General features: G+C 38.8%; 1 protein-coding gene across 7 annotated transcripts in view; it reads left to right on the forward strand.

The window, feature by feature from the left end:
- Positions 1 to 23,753, forward strand: part of CNTNAP4 (contactin associated protein family member 4) — a 256,272-nt gene that overhangs the window by 60,336 nt on the left and 172,183 nt on the right. For 6 of the 7 annotated variants that reach the window (XM_065899255.1, XM_065899257.1, XM_065899262.1 and 3 more), the window contains exon 3: positions 13,717 to 13,910. In XM_065899255.1, coding sequence (XP_065755327.1) covers positions 13,717 to 13,910 — 194 coding nt within the window. The remainder of the gene's footprint in view (positions 1 to 13,716; positions 13,911 to 23,753) is intronic. The other variant, XM_065899256.1, reaches the window with a different exon arrangement.

Below are 23,753 nucleotides of genomic sequence, written 5' to 3' on the forward strand. Positions count from 1 at the left end.
CCTGCCAGTTCTGCCTCACTAGGATCTCTCAAATGCTTTCATGCCTTTTCATGCTTTCATTTACTTGCTTCAAAGTTGTATCTCCCATAACTAAAAATAAATACAAAAAATAAGTTTAACTGAGTGGTTGACATACGGACTTAAACTAAGGAATAACGAAATGCAAAAGGACAATGAAAATCACTTTGGAGGCAACGTTGACCAGATCTGGCAGCTTCTACATATGGAGAAATTTCTGTTATTGAAAGGGAATAATTAGAAATGATTCTCACATTTTAGTCTGGGTGACTTGAAGATGGGAATGATACGGCCATCTGGTTTTGACAGGAGGTAAGACATCCATTTTTGGCATGTCGAGTTTGAGATCTCTGTAGGGCATCCATGAATAGATATAGGAAGCATTCAGGATTTGGAATACAGATTTCAAAGGAAACTCAGAGCTAAAAATAAAGATCAGGCCTCGTCATCCAAAAACAAAAAAAATTAATCATTGCAGCCAGAGGCATGAGAAATGTAGTCCGCTGAGAATGTAAAGTAAAAGAGGGGAGGACAGTTGTGTTAGCTTTTCAACAAACGTAGAGAAAGGAAGTTCTATGAAAGATGCTGAAAAGGGCTGGCCAGAGGAGTGAGGAAAAAAACCCAGGAAGTTAGTGTCATCTGGAGCTAAAGAAGGAGGGACTTGCTCTAAGTGACAGAATTTTGGTCGTGAAACATTTCCTGATGGTTTTATTTGCAGCTCATTTATTGACCTAGATAGATATTCTAAAGATACAGTATGTCAAAATAGCAAAAGCAAAAAGCCGTTGTTCTTTTTTTGAAAGCATCATCCCTGAAGAATCATGTAAATCGTGAATTCACTATTGAAACTTTGTCTGAAAATCATCTGGGAGGTCCCCTTAAATATAACATCCATGCAACTATATTGTCCCTCCCGTGTTTTATGTAGAGGAGCCTAAAATCCTAGGATTGCGTATAATTTTGCAAAAAAAACTTTTTTTGTATGGCGATTAACACACCACAGTACTCTTCTGCTCAGTTATGATTTGTTAAGGGAAACATTGATACCTTTAAATAAAAATATAAAAATCTTGACATTTATGTTTGACAAGCTAAGCCGACTGGAAATATTACATTCATATTTCTTAAAATTATGGATTGCTAATTTAAAAAACTACTTTATGGAGGTATGATTGATATGTATACAGCTGTACCTATTTAATGTATACAACTTGATGAGTTTGGAGATAAGTATATGCCCATGACACCATCACCGTAATCACAGCCCTAAACTTATTCATCACCTCCAGAAGTTTCCACCCTATCCCTCCCTCTCTCTCTCTATTTTTCTTAAAAATCTTTTTAAAAATTTGGTGGTAACTTAAAAAATTAAAATGCAAAGTTCTAAACTCTGAAGATACATTCCAAACAGTACCAACAAGTTAACCTTTATGTTAATTCTTCAGAAAAAGAATATAGTAAAAGCAAAAACAATTGCAAGAGAATGATCCATGTTGATAACTGACTTTTCCTTTTGCTTATCAAAAGTATTTGTTCTTTATAGTTGTCCTGGCCGTCACCGTGAACATGCGTTGAGCTGCTTCTGCCAGGGTGCTGTTTGCAGTTGCTGCATTCTCCTGTGCGGTGACAGAGTATGTGGGAAGGCACCGGGCTGTGGGTGAGAGTCACAGTATTGCCAGGAGCAATTTGAAATTGGCTAGGCAGAAGCATGACCTACTTTTTGGGGTCCGTCTTTTCTGATCCAGAGAGTCTGCATTAACTCTCATTCCCAGCTAGAAGCACTACTTTATAACTCAGTGGATCAATATACACTGGGAACCATGAACCATGATAGGGGGCCTGACAGTCGTGTGAAAGGCCTCATTGGTTCAAGTGGAAGTGAGGTTCCTTTGTGAGACTTGCTTCTTATCAAAAAGGACAATTTAGAACTTTCCATTATACATTACAAATAGAAATAAGATAGAGATAAACAGAGCAAAATGATGTGTTTTTTCCTCTTCTCCTTGTGCTTCCCCACCTTTCACATCCTGACTGACTCGATCACACTTCCACAAAATAAGATGGTCTTTCTCTTGGTGAAGCCAGGGCCATGTGTGCTATTGTTTCTAATACAGAATAATTGGTGGCATATAATTTTAGAAGGTGTTTATCTCTCAGTTTAGGTGATACAGTGACAAAATGACGAGTTTATAACCGTAGGCTAAAATCAGATTAATAAATAAAAGGGCTTGATTGGAACAAACCACGTAGCAGTGGTTTGTTCCATTTATGTCTATTTGGAGTCTTCACTATTTTGGCACAATAAACTCTCCCAGACTCATATGTCGAAACGTGATTTGTTTTACATGATGAGGTAAAGAAACCACTGAATACACATGTAATAATTGAGGATAATTTAAAAAATCTAAATGTATGTGTATCACTGGCAAAATTAATGGTCAGGTATCACCATTTTGAAATAAATCTTGTAAAAGCGTATTTTTCCCTGTATTCTTTTTATGAAGCCCTAACGCTTGTGTGCTCCACTCTTTGTACCTGGGCCCAGGGCCGTGTGGAGCTGGTTCCCCGATGCTGGAGGAGTATTTCACCTGTTGGCTTCACACACTCAGTCCTACTTGGATCCCACTCCACATGCTATTGTAGAACGTTATTTCTGTTAAAGCCAGCAGACTGTGTGTGTGTGTGTGTGTGTGTGTGTGTGTGTGTTTCTCTCGTCTTTGTACCAAAAGTCAGTGTGATGCCCAATGGACGTGGAGTGATTCTGCTCTGGAGCAGCGTAGACCTGACTGTATCAATGCTGTGCATGTAGCAAACTGTTTTTTGAACCAATAGATACATTGATTCTGCTTGACCACCCACGTACACAGGCAAATGACATCGTTCTGGCCAATCCACGTACAGTTTTAGAAAATCATAAGTTATATTAAACGCATAATTGGCAGCTTTGGGGATGTTAAGCACACGCACAAGACACTCATAAAGATACTCTAGTATCTCTCATCACTCAGATCTGAAATACTGGTTGATCTGATCTTCTCAAGCTAGTTGCAAAGCTGTGAGTCTGCAGGTTATGTTAGTAGTTGAGAAGTAACATGGAAACACCATATATTTTTCAGTATTGCCAAAATTTATCAGCAGAGTGTATTGTTTTTGGTTGGGGAAGATCCTGTTTGCTCTTCAGTTCAGAGACTGTTTCCCATTTTTGCCCACTTACCAAGTCACTTCAAACCCCCTAGCCTCTGCTGGGTAAAGGAACCCCCTTTGGTTGTGTCAGTCTCTTCCAGGTAAATGCTCAGACCTTCTGATTTCCTAATCTTTCCTCCACTCCTTTCCAAAACGGCAGTCGGCATGAGAGGAACTCAGATGATGTCCTGGCACTTTGGGTGGGGGTCTCCCCTGACATATGTCGGTTGTTGTATTGATGTCCACCACAAGATCATTGATTGGATCCTTGTGTCCCAGGTCAGTGATACCTGCTAAGTGTGGTTTCGTTGGTCCTCACACTGGATGTTTGTTGATGTACACTGCCAAATGTAGTGGTCATTTGGTCCCTACGACTGTTCTCTTGACAAAGGCCATCACCTTTTCTGGCCAGGCCCCATGACACTTCTTGTTCTATTCAGATTCCCCGAAGCTGGCTGTGACATTCTTTTTGTTAATAGGTAGAGCAGATGGGCAGTGGTCTTTGGACACTGTCACTATCCTGAAGAACCCCTCTGGTTAGCTCTAGTCAGACCCTCATTCATTTCTAAGCATTGTTCTTTATCTTCTCAGACTCTGTGTAATGGTTTCTGGGGAACATGACTCATTAGGTAGAAAAATGAAAAACACATCCTTCTCATAAAAAAAAACCCCAATTATCTCTTGTCAAAGAAAATTACACTGGATTGAGTTAAAAAGACAAGAAAGACTTTATTCAAGACTATAGCAGTGGGGGTCAAGACTTCTGCAGTAGGGGAGAGAGATTGAACTCTGCTCTTCTGAAATCAAGGTGGGAGAGTTTTTAAGCACTGAGCTGATGAGCTAATGGAAGAGTACTGGAGAACATCAGGGGGAAGTTGGTCAATGTGATTAGGCCATTTGTGTTTGATGATTGGTGCTTGTGGAGTTAGGCTCCTGCCCTCCAGCAGAGACTGGGAGATAGGGCTCTGTCTTTCTTGATTACATTTCAGAGGGATGACTCAGGTCCTTGAGAAAGACATTCTTGGATTGTAAAACTGTAAGGAGGACTGATGAAGATTTACATTGCAAGGAGCAGAGAGATAATTTACAATTGCAACTTCCCTCAATTAAATGCTCTGAGAAAAGGGAGGTCAGGGGCCTATGGTCAGGGAAAAAAACCTGTCTGAAGTTTAGTCAAGCTGAGGGGAATGTTAAGGATGTCTCAGTCACCAGCATCACTAATAATTTTTCCCATTGCCTGTGAAATAAAATTTTCCACAATAAAATAATACTTAAAAAGGAATAAATTGTGGAATTAAAGTATGTGTATTCAAGACTAAATTCAACAAATATCTAAGCCTAGATTTAAACATATCTCATTCATTGGGATCGTGATGCTGTATTAATGTTTTAGCATTTTCACAAATTGGGAAAATATTAAATGATTTAATCAATCAAAGGCCTGGAATTGGTTTGGTACTTTTTACCTTTTTTTCATATACTATGCCCTAGTATTGCTGGCTTTTCCAATCATTATATGGAAATAATGTCTGTTGGGTACAACAAGAGTGACTTCAGTTTCTTAACCCAGAAGTGATATGAGGACATTTGACTCATGGCAGCTTATCATCTCTCTCCGGCTGGGGAAGATAAAAAAAAAAAAAAGGTAGGGAAGCAAAAAATGGTTTTTCAGTCTCTGGGATATTGTCAGTGTGCTCTGTCTGATGCATGAGGTCATTTACTGAAATGACCTGCCTCACTGTAGTAGATCTAAATCGAAACTTTTAGAAAAGTATTATAATGGTCTTAGTGCAAAACATGGGCAAGCCCTGATTACTGTCTGAATTTCTAGACATCACGTGCTCAAAGTCATTTTTCCAAAGCTACTAATTTGAATGAAATAAAACTGGCTGTGGTGAAAAAAATTAAAGCACAGATTTCGGTGGTTTTGTAATTTTATTCTAGTCTTCTAGAGGAAATTTGGCTTTCCCAAAATTTGCACATCAAATATGCAAATCAAAATGCCTGAGCAGAGAAAGGATGTAAATATTTACTGATTAATCCACTGAATTATTGAACACTTCAGAAACGTTTGATCTGGCAGTACAAGAAGCAGGGCTGAAAGTCAGTCTACCCATCTGCTGGGAGGAAAAATTGATCAACAGCAAAAACCTACGAGAATTTAGTAAGGTATTATTAATTTAGAACCTTGCTGTGGAAATGAAGTAAAAAGCATCTCTTTCATTGTATCAAAAAATCCAAAAATAGAGCGATAAATACATCTAGGAAATGTAGTTTACAAGTGATTAAACTAGGGAACTTTGAGGCGGTTGGTAGACATTGTGTGTATGTACGTGCATGCCTCTGTGTGTGTGTGTGTGTGTGTGTGTGTGTGTGTGTGTGTCTCAGCCAAGTGCCTAAGCTTTCTCTTCGAGAACCTCACTGAAAGTACCATTTTGCAAAGAGAAGTATCTTGTGCTTTTATTTAGTTTTATTTAGTTCCAGCTTTTGCCACTAGGTATAATATACTCATATTTGGTATATGAATTAATACAGTCTTATTATAACCATATGGAAACAGATTTATTTCATTCCTTTATGCAGTAAATATTTATTAAGCACCTACTATGTGTCAGGCAGTGTGCTAGACACATAGGATCTATCTTTGAACGAAACAGGCCAAAACTCTAGGCCTCATTGAGCTTATATTCTGATAGGGCAAGATAAAGGATAAAGAAAGATACTGAACGAGAAATATATGTATAAATGTGTCAATATCTGACAAAAAATGTAAAGTGGTTTGGATTAAGGTGAATGGGAGGAGGATTGCTGGGTGGAAGGGATTTTAATAGGGAAGGTCAGGAGAGGAACGCTTGTACGAGAGCGATCACATTTGAGCAAAGACTTGACTGTAGCAAAGATTTTAGCCCAGCCCATCTCAGAGAAGAGCACTCCAGGCAGAAAGGATAGCTTATCAAAGCATGGGATGGGAGATGGAAGAATGGTGTTTGCTCAGAAAACCTTGAGGAGGCCGTCGTTGATGGAGGGTACTGATCTGGGAAGCCAGACCTGGGGCGGGAGCCGTGCAAGGGGGGCAGATCATATAAGGAATCTGGAGGCCGTATAGTAATGACTTTGTCTTTCACTGTGTGTGAAAGTGAAAGTTATCGTTGTGTTTTGAGCCCAGGAATAATATTTTAAACCTGTTGTATAGAGAACGGAGAGAGTCTCAGTGAGCAAAGGGGGAAGCAGGGAGACTTGTTAGGTTGCTATGGCAAGAATCCAGGCTGGAATAGAAAGGAGCACCAGTGGAGTTGGAGAAATCCTCTGATTCTGCAGAGTTGAGTAGCGCCAGCCGTATTGCTGTTGGTTTGGTAGTATAGTGAGAGAGAAAGAAAGGAGTCAAGCACACTCAATTTTTTTGTGTGTGTGTGTCCTGAGAAACTTTAAGAATGGAATTGTCTGTCATAAACTGGGTTGGGGAAGTATGTGAATAGAGTAGGATTTGGGGGAAGAAGAGGAGTTTGGTTTGGGAAATGTTAAAGATATCAAGTAGAGGAGTCTAATATCAGGGAAGAGGTTGGGGGTGGAGATAGAAACTAGGGCATTACTGGCACATAATATTTAAGTCCACGAGGTCAAGAGAGGTCTGCAAGGAGATGGGGACGGAGAAGAAGCAGGACAGAGGACTGAGCCCTGGAGCGTCTCAGCCTTCAGAGGGAAGAGCTAAAGGGAAGAACCGACAATGGAGATTGAGAAGGGGCAACTAATAAGCTAAGAAGAAAATTAAGAGAATGAGCTTTATGGAAGTTTAAGTGGACAAGGAATATCAAGGCACTGGGAATAGTTGAAAGTATCAGATGTCACTGACAGGTGGAGTGGTAGGAAGACTGAAATCTGACCGTTCAGTTTAGCAACATGCAGTTCTTCGGTAACCTTGACAAGAGCAGTTTTCATTGAGTGGCGTGGACTGACAGTCTAGTTGGAATTGGCCTGAGATAGAAGGAAACGACAAACACCAGAAAGAGTATGTATGGACATCTTATTTGAATTAACGTATTACCTTAATATAAAAAGCAGGGAAAATAGAGTGGAGTCAAGAGAACTTTTTTTTTTTTCTTTTAAAGGGGGAAAAGTAACAGCATGCATGTACATTAGTGGGTATGATCCATTAAGGAGAAAAAACTAATGAAGGCGAGAATGGAGAACTGCTGATGCAGCGGCCTGAGTGGCTTCAGCACAAGGGGCAGGGACTGGCCAGTGGCTCACTTACCTGGAAAGCGCAGGGATGCCCTGCGGGCCCAGTTGGACTCAGGGATGCTGACTGTGCTATCAGAACCGGGTCTCACCTCGTCTCTCAGTTCTGCTTGGGTCTTTGTTGCTTCACTCAGGTTTTCCACAACAATTGCTCCTGCAGGTCGATGCCTAGTTCCCATACTTTCAGCGTTCACAGCAAAGAGGGTCTTTCTCTAATAGTCTCAACGAAATCCTGGAATTGCCCTGCTGGCTTGGCTCAGCTGACCTGCCTGTACCTGTAATAATAACTGTGACCAGGGGCAGCAACGCCAAGATTCGGGAGTGTACATGAGGCAAGACTAGCCAGGCACGGAGCATTGATAGAGTCGTGTTTCCTTCCAGCAAAAAGAACTACACTGGTAAAAATACAAAGCTTGATATGGTTCTAAATGGTGGTCCCGGGACACTGCGAACCATTTAAGGGAGACAGACAAATACTGGCACAATGTTTTTTCTCTTCCTTTTACATTATTGTAATTCAATGTCAAGATCAAAATGATCCAGGCAAACTTATAATTGTGGGGAAATCGAGATGAAATCACATGTGAAAAAATGTAATTGTCTTAGAGGGAAACTTCCCTAGGACAATTTTAATTAAGCCAGTTATTTTCTAGGTATGTAGATGCCATAATGATGGCTAGGACTGTCATTGAACTGTGTTCACTTGTGTTTGTGTCCTTGAACACCTGTGTCCTTCTATGCTTTACATCTTGAGAAATATGGCTTGCCCTTTCGTGTGCTCCAACCTTTGCAAAGTTGACAAAGTCTGTGACACATCACCTTCACTGATGACCATCTGCAGTGGCAGTCATGTCATTTTTTTTTTTTTTTTGGCGGTACATGGGCCTCTCACTGTTGTGGCCTCTCCCGTTGCGGAGCGCAGGCTCAACGGCCATGGCTCACGGGCCTAGCCACTCCGCGGCATGTGGGATCTTCCCGGACCGGGGCACGAACCCGTGTCCCCTGCATCGGCAGGCGGACTCTCAACCACTGCACCGCCAGGGAAGCCCCACTTTTAATATTAGTAGGGGAGAGAAGTGATTCTTTTCCATATTTTAAAGCTCCAACCAAGAGTATTTTTTTCTTCAATTTTTCTTTCACTTCCATGAAATTGTAAGATGTGCCTCCATGTCCAGAACTAAATATTGGTGCTACCTACTAGAAAGGATATAAGGGTTTTAAACGTAATTCAGCCAGTTACCTAGTTATACTTAAATAACACAATCTATTATTTGAATTTATTCTTGGGATAAAATATACCACTCTGGGGCAATGGTAGTTGTATAATTATTTCAAGGTTAAAGAATGAAAAAGGAGGAGATTTCTTAAATGAGATCCTAACATTAAAATCATTAAAAAATAATTTCTCATCTATACTAAAATTTTGGGAAATTTTACTTAGCTTCTGTGAATCTCTTTTTTAAAAGTTTCATTTGAAACGAAGAGATGTTAAAATATATTTCATCTCACTAGATAATTTTAATAATTAAGTTTAGTATGGTACATAAAATTTCTGGTAGAGTACTTAGCATACAGTAGGCACCAGATAAATTTTAGTTTGCTCTTTTTTCCTGACAGTTCATAGCAACATGTGTTACAGAAGCCAGTTCCTGAGGAACCTGATGTTTAAAAGTAGTAGGCAACAGATACAAGAGATGCTGTGTTTTGTGGTCATTCAGTAACTAAATTTTTCCAGAGCTCAACTTTACTGTGATGGTAACTCTTTGGAGTCCATAGCAATAATAATTGTTTTATAATTCAAAACGTAACAACCACCATATACTCACGTGCTTGCTGTCTGTGAGAGAATCAGTAGGCACTTATTATGCTTTTTAAATTTAAATCCCATAGCAGTACTACAATGCTTAGTGTAAAAGTCTCATCAATAGGTAGAGGGCTTTTAAGTGTGAGTTTTCAGGCTGTGATATGAAGATGCAAGAAATGTTTCTGTTTGAATAAATTTATGACATTTTATTATGCCAAGTCTCAGTAATGAGGCCAAGGCAGGAGAAAAAGAAGGGTGGAATAGGGGAAGGAGGGCTGCGATATGGGGAAAAAAAGAAATGGAGGGATAAGACTGTCTTGTGGATTAAGTGTCAGTAACCATGGAATAGATGGGGTTATGGGAAGATGGTCATTCGTCTCACGTTGTCCTACCGTGATGTTGACTCTGTTGGCATATTAAAAGCATCATTAAGGACAAATAATACTTGACCACCAGCTGAAAGTTTTAGTTAGTAAATTTTAAAAGTTCACTATATTTCATTTTATAGTACTTCAGGGTTAACAACTTGCTGGAGTTAGCCATCATTTTCTCCATTCAAAAAGTAAACACTATGACGATATGATGTCTCCAGAAGGCTAGGTGGTTTGGCGGTGACCCTACGCCTGGGGTAGCTTAACCTCAGCTGCAGCCACGTTTTCATTTCATGTCACTATTGTCCCTACATGTCATCATAGGCTGGCACTACCAAAGTGTGCTGAGTTCTGTATCCGTGTCTATTTATCTATATCTGTATATTTGCATTTTCCATATCACTATTCAACATTTGTTTTAAAATTAGAACAATCATAGCACTCCATCACACACTTATACCACGTGTGTCTCTATAGCCACACAGTTTAAAACCCTGTAGGAATCTCTGGATTCCCTATGGCTGACTTATCTTGCTGAAATCACTTGGTAAAGCCTAGGAGCATCTGAATTTCCATTACTTTATTGGTGTACCTCGTTAATGGTATCGCTTGATTTAGCATATCAGTAGTACCTTTTCGCCACAGGTGAGAAATTGAAATGTTCAAGGCCAATTAATTGCGGATGTTTCAAGTTGGTAAGTGCAGCTGTAACGGTGAGTGATGCCGGAAGAGGGAGCGGTCAGTGAGAACTTGCTCCTGATGAGAACTGGTGATCCAATCTTATCTCACTGGACTTGCGCTGATTCTTTTTTTTTTTTCCACTGTGCTTCCCACATGTGTTCACGTTTTAAATACTGATCTATAAAGGAATGTCAAAGTGCCACAGAAACATTTTGCAATTCTGTATTAAAAATGTATCTTCATTACTGACTTTAGACCATTAAAATTAACTAGAAAGAGCAAGAGACAAAATAACTCAGTATTTTCTCAAAGGTATAAGGTGATGTAGATAAAATTCCAAACATAGAAGTTCCAGGTAAAGACGATGGCTGGCTGGGGGCACTTCATTCATTCTTTTCCAACTTTTCTATGCAAAAAATGATAAAAATGCAGAGAGATAGGCAGTTATAGCACATATGCAGCTATGCTGCAGATGGACCAAGGCTGCTTGGTGAACATCAGACCCTGGAAGACTTTCAACTTCCAAACTTTTGTTAGGCCCTGAGGCAGAATTGTAAAATTAGATAGGACAGTAGAGGGAAGTTTTTACCCACTCACCACTCCCATCATGTACCCATACTTCAAAGACATGGTCTATTGTTAACTCTAGAGAGGAAGGTTGACCCTACTGTCAGGTAGCCAAATCCTGAGATTCCCCAACCCCTATTGCTACTGTCTTTTCTACATCCATTGGGAACCGCTGATTCCCATTTATATATCGTAACAATATGTGGGACACTGCTGTGTCCTAGTTAAGAGCACTGTGCCTCTTGTTGCTCTGCAGACAGGCTGCATGAGCAGTGCCCTTTGTGGACAGCAAAGCCATGCTAGGTCAATGACCCCAAGACACCCAAAATGCAGCCAGGGCCCGTGTCTACCCAACAAGCCCTCTTACTTAAAATACAAGAATTTTTCACTCTAACCTGGTAGATGGTATTGGTAACCAAGAGAACTCCACTCATCCAGGTCACTAGCCAAAACCACGGGTTCTTCAGGGGCAACTACAGAGAAAATGAAAAGTAAAAACACACCAATAAAAACTGTACAATGTATCAACATTTTGGATCAATAAGGAGAGCATTGTACTTTTGATGTACAAAGTGGAAGACACTTTTGAACAATGATTCCCTCCAAGAAAGAAGGAAATTTGAAAAAAAATTATGTAGTTCTAAGGACAATGTAGTAAGTAATCTCGGGACTCATACCCGAATACAATCAGGAGTTAGTGTGATGCTGTCAAGGGAGGAGACTGTGAGAATGTAATACTTAAAAAAAATGCCGTCTTAACTCAGTTTGAGGCCCTGACTAGAAGCTGGTCAGTCCCCTTCTTGAGCAGCTGATTATGTCCAAGCCCAACCCCTTCTTTTATTGCGCTCACACCCTCTATGGCCACTATGCATCAACCCTGATCATCCTGGAGCCAGGGCCAGACACCCGGACACAGCCCCTCTTCCCTGGAGCTCACAAAACTTAGCTTACCCCACCCCGCTTGCCATACGTGAGCTGCCCTCTACGGCTTCAACTTGCCACGCTTTCTGTGGTGGCATTTCCCTCTATGGCCCTTCCTTGCAGTCTTCTCTTCTTTGAAGCTGTAAGTGACACAGAGTTCTGCTTTTTATCTCTCAGAGTGTCACTGTGTTGTATCTGCCATCAGAAGGGTTTTTAAATCTTATTAAAGCAGTTGTTAATACAGATGTGTCCCTTTAGGTCTCACAAAGGTACATGTCTTACCGTAATAGCAAAATTGGGCATCTCTTTGTATTAGTGCCTGACTCAACGTTTATAAAACGGGGCATGGATGTCAAGAATAATGCTTGAATAAAAACTGTATATAAATTTATGGTAATCTCTATCTGAACTGTCAGAAGTTATTATCAGAGCCTCAAGGTGGATGGCAAAAGAATGGGGAAAAGAAAACATGTACTAATATTCTTACATGGTACGTTATGTAACAGATACTGCATTTTAATATATATTGAATAGTAGACAATTATGGATTCAAGAATGGGATAAACCCTATTTCATGTTTTTTACAGTGACTACATAATACTTACACAGTCAGCAATGTCAGTATTACTTAAATAAATTCCTCAAATAAAGCACTATTATAGTAAACTGGAAGAATGAAATGTCTTAACAAGACATACAGTAGGTAATCATGTCTGTAATTTTCTGGTGTGCATTTGGATAAAACAAAACACAATAAATTCTGTTCTATCCATATTTCCTTGAATATACAACAGACTTCTGTTTTCACTTCTGAGTGCTCAAACACAATTTACCATGGCTCTCCTATCCACTGTCCTCTCACCCACCACCCCCCTTCCCAGATAGGATACAACTAGTGATGTGTTGGTAAACTGGCTGGGGTGGGAGTGGGTACTGATTTGCAGAGTTGGCCAATTTTCGTGGTTTAAATACTCCCACCGTGGCCAATTGCAAAGATGGCTATCTTTAACAATCATCTTGCAAAATTGTTGAAAATTTAATGGTCTCTCACACGCTGTTGCAAGCCAGTTATCACTGGATAGAGCTCTCCATTATTTACTGTGTTATTGTTCCCTGCACCTGCCTCACCATTAACACTTTTCATGTTGTGTTTCAAATATGCTTTTCAACGTCTTTTCCTCCATAAGACCGTAAACACGGTGAAGGCAGGAACTGTCCCTTGGCCATCTTTGTATTCCCGGGCTTAATGCTGTACTTCGTTCTCTAAGGAGTCTAGACATGATCAGACATCAAAGGTAGTCTTCTAGTTCCACCATAGTGTGAAGGTAAATCAAGTTCTGGGCAAAGGGGTGTAAGGCCAAATCATTACACAGTCATGCATGTGGGCAGTAAACATGCCAGTTCCAAGTGTTGACGTGGATGTCTGCCTGTCAAATTAAGTGGTTTAAACATTCAGTGAGTTTAACGTCATTCAGTTAACTCTCCCAGTGTCAGATGGTTGAAACGCCTAGAAATTACATAATTAACATAGGCTCCATCCATTTACATTACATTCTTGTTTCTCTGTATTTTTCAAGCATTATGGAAAGTTTCGTATTTTGGAAATTTGACTTTTTTTTTTTTTTTTTTTTTTGTGGTACGCGGGCCTCTCACTGTTGTGGCCTCTCCAGTTGCAGAGCACAGGCTCCGGACGCGCAGGCTCAGCGGCCATGGCTCACGGGCCCAGCTGCTCCGCGGCATGTGGGGTCTTCCCGGACCAGGGCACGAACCCGTGTCCCCTGCATCGGCAGGCGGACTCTCAACCACTGTGCCACAAGGGAAGCCCCTTGACTTTCTTAAGTTCCATAGAGGAACAGTCTTACTGGGATTGATAGTTCACTAACAGATTTTTAACGAATTCTTTGCTCATTTCTCCTTTTTCTCTTTCCACAAAAGGAGCTGGTGGCTGGTCTCCACTTGTGTCAAACAAATACCAGTGGTTGCAGATTGACCTTGGAGAGAGAATGGAGATCACCGCTGTGGCCACCCAAGGGGGATATGGGAGCTCCAACTGGGTGACCAGCTACCTCCTAATGTTCAGTGACAGTGGCAGGAACTGGAAACAGTATCGACAAGAGGACAGTATCTGGGTATGTTTCTTCAACAGAATTCATAGCCTAGAGAGAGAAGTAGAGTCATCCCTACATGCTGTTTACGAATCTCTTAAACTAAGTTTAGAAACAGAATCTTCAGAATTACTTAGAAAACATTTTTCAAGAGAAAATGTATTACTATTCATTTTCTAATACATTTTATGGTTTAATTTATGAAAATACTAAAGGTAAACTTATTTCGCAGAGTCCTCAGAAACTGAAAAAAAAATCTCATTAGTGTACTAAATAGTGTGGAAGTTAAAGAAAGAAACTAAACCTATAGAAAAAAATGTTAAGATTTGTTCAGTAGCATAGTAGTTTTGCATTGTCTTTAAGTTTGTTGAAAAGAATTTATTGCTTTTATTTCTTCTGATGACTGAGATTTATGAATTAATCTCTCTAGTATATGGAGGTTTTTATGTATAATATTTGGAATATTTATATATGTATTTTATATATACACACACATATATGATTTATATATAAACCATTCTTTAGTCTTTCAAGTGTGTAAGATGCTGTGTTTTGTGGACAGGGCACAGCTCCTGTAAAGGAGACTGACAAGGAGGCCGTTTGTAATAAAGTGGGTGGTATTTGTAGTTGACTGATGGTATATAAACACCCAATGGAAGAGGGAAGCTAAAGGAAGTTTGCTTGGTGGTGATGAAAGGATTTCTTTTTTTAGTGTAGAAAAGTATTGGTTTGGATCTTATGTGGGCCAGGGACAACATACTGCAATCAAAGAACTGTGTTTTTTTTTGGTTTTTAATTTTCCTCTGACTGAGCTGCTGGAACCAGAGAAAATGAGTAACTTAATGAAGCATCATTCTTGGCACACAGATAATTTGGAGGCCTATCTGGGCACATAATGGTAATTCTGTTTGATCAGTCAATGGCCTCTCTTTTGAAACTTCCTAGAAGTCTGTTATACATGATACAGTCGTTGAAGAAATGGACTGTGATTTACTCACCTTTGTATCTCTAAAGTACTTGGTGGTCATCTGGTGCATGTTTATTGATGTAAATTGAATTGCGAAGATGTAGCCCTGCTTGTTCTCAAGCAAGGACAACAGTCAGGCTGGAAGAAGTTTTCTATAAGCATTTTTAAGAAAACCTGCATTAAAATCCAAAGCAAGTTGAGGTTCTGTATAAGAGCGAGAAAAATTGGATATTATGGTTGAATTAGTTCCATGAAAACCATTCAAAGTAGGGATAAAATAAACAGTAATTATGAACCAATAGCAATGAAAGCTTAATGAGGTATTTATTTTAACTAGGTGTGTGGGTTATCTTTTACTCTTTTTTTCGAAATAAGCATTGGATTTTAAACTAGATAAATGGCGGCTAATTTGTGCTAATATTTAGCCGTGTTAAGTAAGATGTATGTTTTTGATATTTAAAAATTTTTTTTAATCTTAACTATGACAATTAATTGTTTTACGTGGTTCAAGCTTGAGGAAAGCGAAACCTAGATAGTGCTATTTGTCTTTTTCACTTACGTATTAAAGGTGAGGTGCTCAGGGTACAACAGTGAAGTGAATGATATCCTTAACTAGTCCAAACCAATCAATGTAAGGACAAACAGCATCGATCACAATGACCTGGCTAGGTAACATTGTTTTTTAGACTGTGCTATCATTTGTTGGTTTACTCATTGTTTTTCCCTTTGGCGTGTGAGCACCCTGGAAATAGAGGCTCTACCTTCCAACCTGTCATCCCGGTATCCCCAATCTTAACAGTACCTGGCATGTTCCCTGCAATTACTAAATGTTTGTTGAATGAATGAATGAATGAGGGAAAGAGTGAATGAACCAATAAATGAAATGCACTTTCTTGTAGGATACTTTCATGATCACACAACTAAAACCGACCCGTTCCTCCACCCATCAACTCCTCCTTTTAGTACATTTATATGGTACCAGATTAATGTACTTTAGTGTTAGAAGGCTACATTTCTCTCTCCCCTATACATTTTGAACTTTTTCATGGGAAAAGGTTTATCTTTCTCATTTTTGCATTTCCAGCACTCAACACCCAGTGTGGCACATCACTTGTTGAGTAAATTAGTGAAAAAAAAATCAATCAATCAATGAATAGATTTGAATACATTGATCTCCTAATCTGTGCCTAGCTTTGTACGAAATTCTGTATTAAAAGAGCTCCAAGCGCGAGAGAGGCATGGACATATATACACTACCAAATGTAAAATAGATAGCTAGTGGGAAGCAGCCGCATAGCACAGAGAGATCAGCTTGGTGCTTTGTGACCACCTAGAGAGGTGGGATAGGGAGAGTGGGAGGGAGGAAGACACAAGAGGGAGGAGATATGGGGATATATGTATATGTATAACTGATTCACTTTGTTATAAAGCAGAAACTGACACACCACTGTAAAGCAATTATACTCCAATAAAGATGTTTAAAAAAAAGAGTTAATGTTGTTGAAAAGATAAAAAACATCAGAACAAACCAAAAAGTGAGTCAGAGGAGCGTGCAAATGTGTGGTACAGACTCCTAGGGCTTTGGAAATTGACAGAATATGGAGATCACTGTAGAATGAATTTGTCAAGAAAAGCAGGGCTTACATGGGTCTTGAAAAAAGCATTAAAACTTAGATTATGGAAGGATTAAGGAAGCAATTCCATGAAGCTGGAAAAGTGTGAACAAAAGAATGGACATTGGCATTATCCAGAGATATGGTTTCCCATGTAGTAACCAGTGAGACTGTGGTCGGAATGGACTATCAAGTTTGGTAAGGACCAGACTATAATTTTGAATATGGTAAAGAAAGTAGATGAATGTCAAGATCAGAATTGAGACTCGGTGCAGCTGGTGCCATGGCCACACATAAAACGGGTAAGGTTATGGTGTAGGTAAAACAGCCTCAGATCTTCAAACTTTGTTGATAAGTGTAGACACACACACACACACACACACACACACACACACACACACACACACACTCATGCTACCTGTTCATCCCAGATAGGCTAAGAGTTCTATTTTTACCCCACAGTTACTCAGGTCTCACTCTGAGGGAAGCTCCCTCTCTGTGAATCTGTAATTGCCAACGCAGGAAAAGTGAAACACAGCGAATTGTGCCCTGGCTCTTGACATTTTCACCTGGTATAACACAGATCACTTTAATTTGTTTTTTGGTTTTTATTTTTAGCCAAAGAACAATTTTTAATTGATGTTCATAGTAAAGAATTTAACCCTTTGTCACATTTTACAAATGTATTTCCTAACTTTATTTTTTTTGCCCAGTTTTTCTAGATATTATGGGATGTATCCAGATTATATAAAACTTGCCAGTTTTCTTTCAGAGCTTCACAGTCTGCTCCAGATGATACAAATAAATCTGTGAAAGAGAGTTAGGAAACAGCTAAGGCATTATACGAGTATGTGATGGAAACAGGAAGAAAAGGCAGTTGTTACAAGTTTAGAGACAAATAAAATAAAACCCATCAATATGGATGGAAATGCTGCCGTGAGGATTCCTCATTCTTCCTTTATTCCTCTTCAAGCACTAGAGAGAACAGTGATTTCTATATACCTGAAAGAATTAATCAAATGCCCTGCTGCTTTTTAAAAATAATCTTTAAAAAGAAAGGCAAAATGTTTTGTTATCTATGTGGCCATGCATATATTTAATAGAACTGTAAACTTGAGAGATATATGATATTTTTAAAAATTATTCTTTGGAATAAAATTTATAGTCGAGTGCTCACAAATGTAATTTATACAAAGTACTCTACTAGATAGCATATAAATATTTAACAAAAACTTAGAAATGCAAGCTACTGAAATTGTTCCTCTCAAATTGAAGACAAAATAAATTCTCTCAACATCCATGATCAAAAGACTTTTCAGCCAGTTTACTGTAAATGATTGGAAAAGGAAATGTAAGGTATAATTTTCACTCATCTAAGAACAATTGCTGAAACTTTGTGAAACGAACATCTTAGAAATTATTTTAAGCAAATCAACATGTGCAGGAACTTTACAGCCGATCTATACAAATTCTCTCTGATATATGCTCAAGCTTCTTTTACACTGCAGACTATAAGGGCAAGGAATGGGATGGTACTAATTTTATGAATTATTTAAGTAAATATGATTGTTATGCATGATAGTTTACTTCTTTTTTTAATGTGTCAGGTGCTATTTTTTTTTTTTTTTTTTTTTGTGGTACACGGGCCTCTCGCTGTCGTGACCTCTACCGCTGCGGAGCACAGGCTCCAGACGCGCAGGCCCAGCGGCCATGGCCCACGGGCCCAGCCGCCCCGCGGCACGTGGGATCCTCCCGGACCGGGGCACGAACCCGTGTCCCCTGCACCGGCAGGCGGACCCCCAACCACTGCGCCACCCGGGAAGCCCCAGGTGCTATTTTTTTTAACATCTTTATTGGAGTATACTTGGTTTACAATGGTGTGTTAGTTTCTGCTGTATAACAAAGTGAATCAGCTATACATATACATATATCCTCCCTCTGGATTTCAATTGTATCTGATTTTTCAAACAAAAAACCCATACTTTCATATTAGCGTATTTCTAAAGTTAGTATAACTATTTTTTAATTAGAAGTGTTGAGTGTCATGGTTCTGGGTTTGGCTGGTGAAAGACACGGAGCCCCTATGATAACTATAGTCAATTAGACATAAGCATCACCTGTCACAAAATATTCACAGCATTATTATCACTGTGAATGATTGAGTTGTCAACTCCATAAGCCAAACAGGGCAGAAGCACCACCTGCAAATATTTTAACATGTATTTATCTCCAGTCAAATAAATAGGTGACTGAGGGCATTTAATAGGAAACCCAAGGAGGCAGAAATACAAGTGCGAGGTGTGTGGTAAGACTGGTGGACTCCTCGCCTTGTGAGGTGCACCTTCCTAGACCTTCCCCTGTGCTATTCTAGTATTCTAAGCCTTCAAAAGTCATGTGTGTTGATATAAAGTGTAACAGTGCTGACGCTGTGTATGTCAACACGTCAAGTCATCAAGCATAATACTTTGCAGTTCTTGGCTCAGTACTTGGGCAGATGCCTGGAGGGTGCCTTAAGCTGCTTCAGCCTTTCAACACTGCCTCTACTTGAGTGCCAAAAAGATGTTTTTATTGGAAGTCTATTTTATTAGCCTTTATCCACAGGGAATCTCCTGTTTACATTTCTATTTAACTGTAAGTTCTCCACCCTTTTGAAAATGATGAACCTAGGAGTGCATGGTTAAAGGTGGCTGCATTGAGGTTTTTAATGTGACATCAATCATGAATCAGAACGGTTTGCTAGGCGCCTTCTCTATCAAGCAGCGTGGTTTATTTCACCTCCTCGCATCTGTGCTCATTCTGTAACATGTTATGTCAGGCCCTTCTCATAAACTTCTTGGGCACGTGTGTACTGGAACTTTACATCAATATGTAATATACAAAAATGTATATGAACTCCTATGAGTTGTGGAAACATATATACAGTAATATAAGATAAATGGTAATGTTGCTTCACATTCTTCCAATTGATCTGTCCCTAAGCCAGCAAAATAAAAGTAATTTGAAGAGAGTGATTAGAGTTCGCAGGAGATTTGATTTGGTGCCCTCTTCAGAGTGCACAGTCACATCCAGATGATTCTCAAATCATCAACCAGAGGACGGCATGTTTGAAAAACACTTTACAACTTGTATCTCACATTCTACCGTGCGACAGTTCAGTGACCAAACATCACCCTCTTTTCTCCTTTCTTGCTGTGATGCAGTGTTGTAGATGTCTGCTTCTAACTTTTCTCATTCCCCACTCCATAAATATGGAGATCCTCTCTCTGGGAAGCAATTTTGTCCTTTTGAAATGTTTCTTTTTTTTCTTTTTCACATCTTTATTGGAGTATAATTGCTTTACAGTGTTGTGTTTCTGCTGTATATCAAAGTGAAGCAACTGTATGCATACATATATCCCCATATCCCCTACCTCTTGAGCCTCACTCCCACCCTCCCTATCCCACCCTTCTAGGTGGTCATAAAGCACCAAGCTGATCTCCCTGTGCTATGCGGCTGCTTCCCACTAGCTATCTATTTTACATTTGGTAGTGTATATATGTCCATGCCACGCTCTCACTTCATCCCAGCTTACCCTTCCCCCTCCCTGTGTCCTCAGGTCCATTCTCTACATCTTTTCTTTTAGAACCATATATATGTGTTAGCATACTGTATTTGTTTTTCTCTTTCTGACTTCACTCTGTATGACAGACTCTATGTCCATCCACCTCACTACAAATAACTCAGTTTCGTTTCTTTTAATGGCTGAGTGATATGCCATTGTATATATGTGCCACATCTTCTATATCCATTCATCTGTCGGTGGACACTTAGGTTGCTTCCATGTCCTGGCTATTGTAAATAGTGCTGCAGTGAACATTGTGGTACATGTCTCTTTCTGAATTATGGTTTTCTTAGGATATATGCCCAGTAGTGGGATTGCTGGGTCATATGGTAATACTATTTTTAGTTTTTTAAGGAACCTCCATACTGTTCTCCATAGTGGCTGTATCAATTTACATTCCCACCAACCGTGCAAGAGGGTTCCCTTTTCTCCACACCCTCTCCAGCATTTATTGTTTGTAGATTTTTTGATGATGGTCATTCTGACAGGTGTGATACCTTATTGTGGTTTGATTTGCATTTCTCTAATGATTAGTGATTTTAAGCATCCTTTCATGTGTTTGTTGGCAATCTGCTTATCTTCTTTGGAGAAATGTCTATTTAGGTCTTCTTCCCATTTTTGGATTGGGTTGTTTGTTTTTTTGATATTGAGCTGCATGAGCTGCTTGTAAAATTTGGAGATTAATCCTTTGTCAGTTGCTTCATTTGCAAATATTTTCTCCCATTCTGAGGGTTGTCTTTTCATCTTGTTTATGTTTTCCTTTGCTGTGCAAAAGCTTTTAAGTTTCATTAGGTCCGATTTGTTTATTTTTCTTTTTATTTCCATTACTCTAGAAGGTGGGTCAAAAAAGGGTCTTGCTGTGATTTATGTCATAGAGTGTTCTGCCTGTGTTTTTCTCTAAGAGCTTTATAGTGTCTGGCCTTATATTTAGGTTTTTAATCCATTTTGAGTTTATTTTTGTGTATGATGTTAGGGAGTGTTCTAATTTCATTCTTTTACATGTAGCTGTCCAGTTTTCCCAGCACCACTTATTGAAGAGGCTGTCTTTTCTCCATTGTATATTCTTGCCTTCTTTGTCAAAGATAAGGTGACCATATGTGTGTGGGTTTATCTCTGGGCTTTCTATCCTGTTCCATTGATCTATATTTCTGTTTTTGTGCCAGTACCATAATGTCTTGATTACTGTAGCTTTGTAGTATGGTCTGAAGTCAGGGAGCCTGATTCCTCCAGCTCTGTTTTTCTATCTCAAGATTGCTTTGACTATTCGGGGTCTCTTGTGCTTCCATACAAATTGTGAATTTTTTTGTTCTAGTTCTGTGAAAAATGCCATTGGTAGTTTGATAGGGATTGCATTGAATCTGTAGATTGCTTTGTGTAATGTAGTCATTTTCACAATGTTGATTCTTTCAACCCAAGAACGTGTTATATCTCTCCATATGTTTGTATCATCTTTAATTTCTTTCATCAGTGCCTTATAGTTTTTTGCATACAGGTCTTTTGTCTCCTTAGGTAGGTTTATTCCTAGGTATTTTATTTTTGTTGCAATGGTTAATGGGAGTGTTTCCTTAATTTCACTTTCAGATTTTTCATTGTTAGTGTACAGGAATGCAAGAGATTTCTCTGCATTAATTTTGTATCCTGCTACTTTACCAAATTCATTGATGAGCTCTAGTAGTTCTCTGGTGGCATCTTTAGGATTCTCTATGTGTAATGTCATGTCATCTGCAGTGACAGTTTTACTTCTTTCCTGATTTGGATTCCTTTTATTTCTTTTTCTTCTCTGACTGCCATGGCTAAAACTTCCAAAACTGTGTTGAATAAGAGTGGTGAGAGTGGGCACCCTTGTCTTGTTCCTGATCTTAGAGGAAATGGTTTCAATTTTTCACCATTGAGAATGATGTTGGCTGTGGGGTTGTCATATACAGCCTTTATTATGTTGAGTTAGGTTCCCTGTATGCCCACTTTCTGAAGAGTTTTTATCATAAATGGGTGCTGAATTTTGTCAAAAGCTTTTTTGCATCTATTGAGATGATCATTTGGTTTTTATCCTTCAGTTTGTTAATATGGTGTATCACATTGATTGATCTGTGTATATTCAAGAATCCTTGTGTTCTGGGATAAACCCCGCTTGATCATGGTGTATGATCCTTTTAATGTGCTGTTGGATTCTGTTTGCTAGTATTTTGTTGAGGATTTTTGCATCTATGTTCATCAGTGATACTTGCCTGTAGTTTTCTTTTTTTGTGACATCTTTGTCTGGTTTTGGTATCAGGGTGATGGTGGCCTCGTAGAATGAGTTTAGGAGTGTTCCTCCCTCTGCTGTATTTTGGAAGAGTTTGAGAAGTATAGGTTTTAACTCTTTGCTGAATGTTCGATAGAATTCACCTGTGAAGCCATCTGGTCCTGGGCTTTTGTTTGTTGGAAGATTTTTAATTACAGTTTCAATTTCAGTGCTTGTGATCGGTCTGTTCATATTTCCTATTTCTTCCTGGTTCAGTCTTGGAAGGTTGTACTTTTCTAAGAATTTGTCCATTTCTTCCAGGTTGTCTATTTTATTGGCATATAGTTGCTTGTAGTAGTCTCTCATGATCCTTTTATTTCTGCCGTGTCGGTTGTTACTTCTCCTGTTTCATTTCTAATTCTATTGATTAGAGTCTTCTCCCTTTTTTTCCTGATGAGTCTGGCTAATGGTTTATCAATTTTGTTTATCTTCTCAAAGCACCGGCTTTTAGTTTTATTGATCTTAGCTACTGTTTCCTCCATTTATTTTTCATTTTTTTCTGATCTGATCTTTATGATTCTTTCCTTCTGCTAATTTTTTGTTGTTGTTCTTCTTCTTCTTTCTCTGATTGCTTTAGGTGTAAGTTTATGTTGTTTATTTGAGATATTTTTTGTTTCTTGAGGTAGGATTGTATTGCTATAAACTTCCCTCTTAAAACTGCTTTTGCTGCATCCCTTAAGTTTTGGGTTGTCATGTGTTCACTGTCATTTGTTTCTAGGTATTTTTTGATTTCCTCTTTGATTTCTTCAGCGATCTCTTGGTTATTTAGTAGTATATTGTTTAGCCTCCATGTGTTTGTACTTTTTACCTGTACTGTTTAGCCTCCATGTGTTTTTATTTTTTCCTGTAATTGATATCTAGTCTCATAGCATTGTGGTCAGAAAAGATACTTGATACGATTTCAATTTTCTTCAATTTACCTAGGCTTCATTTGTGACCCAGGATATGATCTATCCTGGAGAATGTTCCATGTGCACTTGAGAAGAAAGTGTATTCTGTTATTTTTTGCTGGAATGTCCTATAAATATCAATTAATCTTGAAATGTTTCTTTATTGCTCTTCAAGACTCAGTTAGGTCTTCTAAAAGACTGATGCATGAGTGTCTCTTTCCTGTTTTACATTTTTAATTTTCAAACTTATCAAACATAATTCAGTCAGATCAGAGGCTAGAAAAATATATAAAGCTAGAAAGGAGGTGTGATTTGGCATTGATACAATAATTCCTTAAAAATCTAAATGAATCATCTTACTATTTTTAAAAAGATAATTAAATAAATTATGTGCCTAACAATAAAATTAATTTTTAAAACCAGTAATTTATCTTCCTACATATAAGTAACTAGGTAGACAATATAAAAGGAATACATAGTCCACTTATAATAGAGCCAAAAATTAATAAATATCA

This window comes from Phocoena phocoena, chromosome 20 (assembly GCF_963924675.1).
Source record: "Phocoena phocoena chromosome 20, mPhoPho1.1, whole genome shotgun sequence".
Taxonomy (NCBI): domain Eukaryota; kingdom Metazoa; phylum Chordata; class Mammalia; order Artiodactyla; family Phocoenidae; genus Phocoena; species Phocoena phocoena.